The sequence below is a fragment of the Neospora caninum genome, chromosome IX (genome assembly GCF_000208865.1).
Source record: "Neospora caninum Liverpool complete genome, chromosome IX".
NCBI classification, from domain to species: domain Eukaryota; phylum Apicomplexa; class Conoidasida; order Eucoccidiorida; family Sarcocystidae; genus Neospora; species Neospora caninum.
The window spans coordinates 1,480,013-1,483,162 of record NC_018390.1 but is presented as its reverse complement, the minus strand read 5'-3'; the positions used below and the strand labels follow the sequence as shown (position 1 = coordinate 1,483,162).

At 63.0% G+C, this 3,150-nt stretch overlaps 1 protein-coding gene across 1 annotated transcript; it reads right to left on the bottom strand.

The window, feature by feature from the left end:
- NCLIV_040330 (putative sodium-dependent transporter) lies at nucleotides 1-3,150 on the bottom strand (the record flags this gene model as incomplete). Its single annotated transcript, XM_003880942.1, has 1 exon — nucleotides 1-3,150. One exon carries the CDS (start codon nucleotides 3,148-3,150, stop codon nucleotides 1-3), a length of 3,150 nt encoding a protein of 1,049 aa, XP_003880991.1.

Genomic DNA, 3,150 nt, shown 5'->3' with positions numbered 1-3,150 from the left:
TCAGTTGCTCCTCAGTGCGGTCTTCCCTGCCCCGCGCGCCGCGAAGACAGCCGACAGGGGCGCTCCTGCAGTGACGCCGGAAGCTGCGTCGGTGGCCCAGTCTCCCTTTCCCTGTTTCCCAACCGCTTTTCGTCTGGGGTTTTTCTCCGGCACGAATCCACCCCAGAACTGGGGAAGAAAAACGCCGAGGAAAACCAGGAAGGCGATGAAGCCGAGGACGGCGAGCGCAGCAGCGTGGTAGGGCAGCGGTAGTCCGCCAAAAGAGAGGAAGGCGCCTTTTCCGAGTTCGTTAAAGAGGAGAAACAGGAGAATGGGGGGGCAAACGTATTTGATGACAACAGACCAGGCGGGCCAGAGGCAGACAACGCGTGCGTTTGACGCCGTGATCGCGTTCAGGTTCAGCCGCAAATGCTCCACGTTTCCGAAATACAGGCAGTACATGCGGTCGCGAATCGATAGAGTTGCGGGAGCAGTCAGAGAGCTGCATGCGCCGCGAGAAGGCCTCAGGGAAGACGGCGACGGGGTCAAGGCCACCCCACTCCTTGGGGAATCTCCCGTGTCCATCGCGGCCTCGCCCCGCGCTTCCTCTCCACAGTTTCCCGGCAGAGTGGGGAAGGCGCCATGGCTGCCGCATTCTCCCCGTGCTCCAGCGTCGCCGCCACGCTGCCCCGGCGCGGGAGACTCTCGAACAGGATCCTTTCCAGACGCCTCAGAGAGCGAGGCGAGAGACGGTTTCCGCGCGAGGCTCTGGAGGGGTGTGGGGTGGAGACCCGGTGCCTGTTGCGCTGGAAGCTGGGGACTCAAGTAGAGGGCGACGGCTGAGCCGACGAGCATCAGAGGAAGACAGACGGCTGAGGCGAGGACGAACCGGTTAGGAGGGGAGACGACAAAGAGAATCACTGCAGCCAGAGTGGCGCCGCCGAGGTACGAGACGGCGTGAATGGCGACGGGCAAGAGTCCCACTGCCTGGACTTGTCGCCCGAGGCCGTAGACCCATCCAAAGGCGAGAGACTCACAGCACCCCAGGAAGGTCAGACCAATCACACTCCAGTGGTAGTCGGCGGATTCGATGAGGTAGATCCCGGAACGGAGACAGAAGGGGAGACCGAGGAGGAATCCGACGACGCATGCAGCCAGGGTCAGTTTCCACCGCTTCGTCCGCTTGAGTAGGCGGGAAGCTTTGAGCAGATCAATCACGGGCTGCACGAACGAGATCGCGCTGGTGATGCCGAGGAGAAAGAACGCGAGGAAAAAGAGCGCGCAAAACAGCTGCGGGGCCGGCAGAGTCGCGAGAGAGATCGGGTAGAGAACAAACACGAGTTGACTCCCCGCAATGTTCATCGCCGAGAGGTCTGCGGCGCCGGTTACTCGGTCGATCGCGCCGACGCGTTTCGCCACGTGCCCGGCGATGGCAAACGTCGCCACGCCGCTCACGAAAGACAGGACGGTGTTGCTGCCTGCGACTGCTGTGGCGTCGACAATCGTGTTTTGCGTCACTTTTTTGTGGGAGGCGTACGCCGTCATGACCCCCTGGAAAACTCCCAGGGAGAAGAACACCTGGGAGGCCGCTTCGCCCCAGATCTCCGGCTGGTCCACCAGCGTTCGCCAGTTGAACGAGAAGAGGTACGAGAGCCCGAGGTCGGCGCCGTCCAGAGTCAAGGCGCTGATCATCACGAGGAGAATGGCGAAGATGGGAAGAAGCACAGCCGCATAGATGACCGCAGTCAGCGACTGCAAACCCTTGAAGAGCGAGAAGAACACCTGGACCCAAACAAAGGCGAGGCCGAGGAGGACAGTGAACGTGAGGCTGCCGGGGTGCTTCGCGCTCAAACCCAAAACCTCTGTGAAAAGAAAGTCCTGCGCCTTGGCCCGAATGTCTGCGCTGCAGCGGCCTTCGCCCACGCCGCCACCCGGGGCTGTGAGCTGGGCAGGAATCCACGCACAGACGTTGGGCCCTGTCTCCGAGACACCCCCGTGGAGCCTCTGTGTCCCCTCGGCCCACTGTGGGGAGGCCGGAACGTCCAGCGTAGCCGGCCGAACTGCGTTCTCGCATGCGCTTTGGTCGCCGTGGAACTGAGCGCACAGATCCACCTGCTGCGGGGAGACAACCCAGGGAAGCGGCGCTTGCCAGCAGGAGAGGAAGTAGTGGAGACCCCAGGAGAGAAACACTGAGTAGTACGCGCAGATGAAGAAGGCTTGGAGAATCGTGGCGGCGGCCAGGCCTCGGAGGCGCGGCGAGATCAAGTTGAACAACTTCATATGCCCGCCGCGAAACACCTGTCCTAGGGCCATCTCGAGCGTGAGGAGAGGCATGCCGAGCAGGACCAGCATCAGCACGTAAGGGACGAGGAACGCGCCTCCGCCGAACTTGTAACAGTAGGTGGGGAACCTCCAGACGCAGCCGATGCCGACGGCCGCTCCGATGGTGGCGAGGACAAAGGCAAAGCGGCTCTTCCACTCCATGACGGAGGACGACATCGAGAGCAGGAGGCCAAACGGCGGCCCGTCATCGTCTCCGTGTCCTCCCGAGCTTTTCTCCACGCACACGTCTTCCTCGCTCTCTGACCAGCCGGCAAAGAAGGCGCCGCTCCTCCCGCTCGCGCCGTTCTGAGTGGAGGCGGTGGACGACGCACTCCCACGCTGCGGCCCCCTAGGTGAGACCGCATGCAGCGGCACCGAAAAATCCTGCTGCTTGTAGATGCACGGCTGCTCAAGCACAACATCCACGGGGCCTGGAGGCTTATCCCCAGGGATCGGCGGGCGCGAAGCGGAGTACGGAGAGTTCAGCGTTCGGCCCGACAGCGACCGCGAGAAGGCCGAAGAAGCGACTGGCTGCGCAGGCGGCAGGCAGGCGAGAGGCGAAAGCGGGTATAAGGTCGCGGGGGCCGAGCTGTGGTTGTTTTGAAGGGCGAGAGGCGACGCAGGAGCGCCAGCCTCCGCGTGGTTATTTCTTTCGAGTGTCTCTCCCTTCGCGGCAGACTGTGGAGACGATCCGGCCGCCGAGGCGCGAGAAGAAAGCGGAGACTCACGCCCGTTGGGGCGTGGTCGTCGCTTTTTCTGAATCGCCGATGGCGACTGCGAAGCGGCGTGGAGAGGAGTCAAAGCAGAAGGCTCGCCCGAGGGAGACACGCCGGCGGATGTTGACGGCAT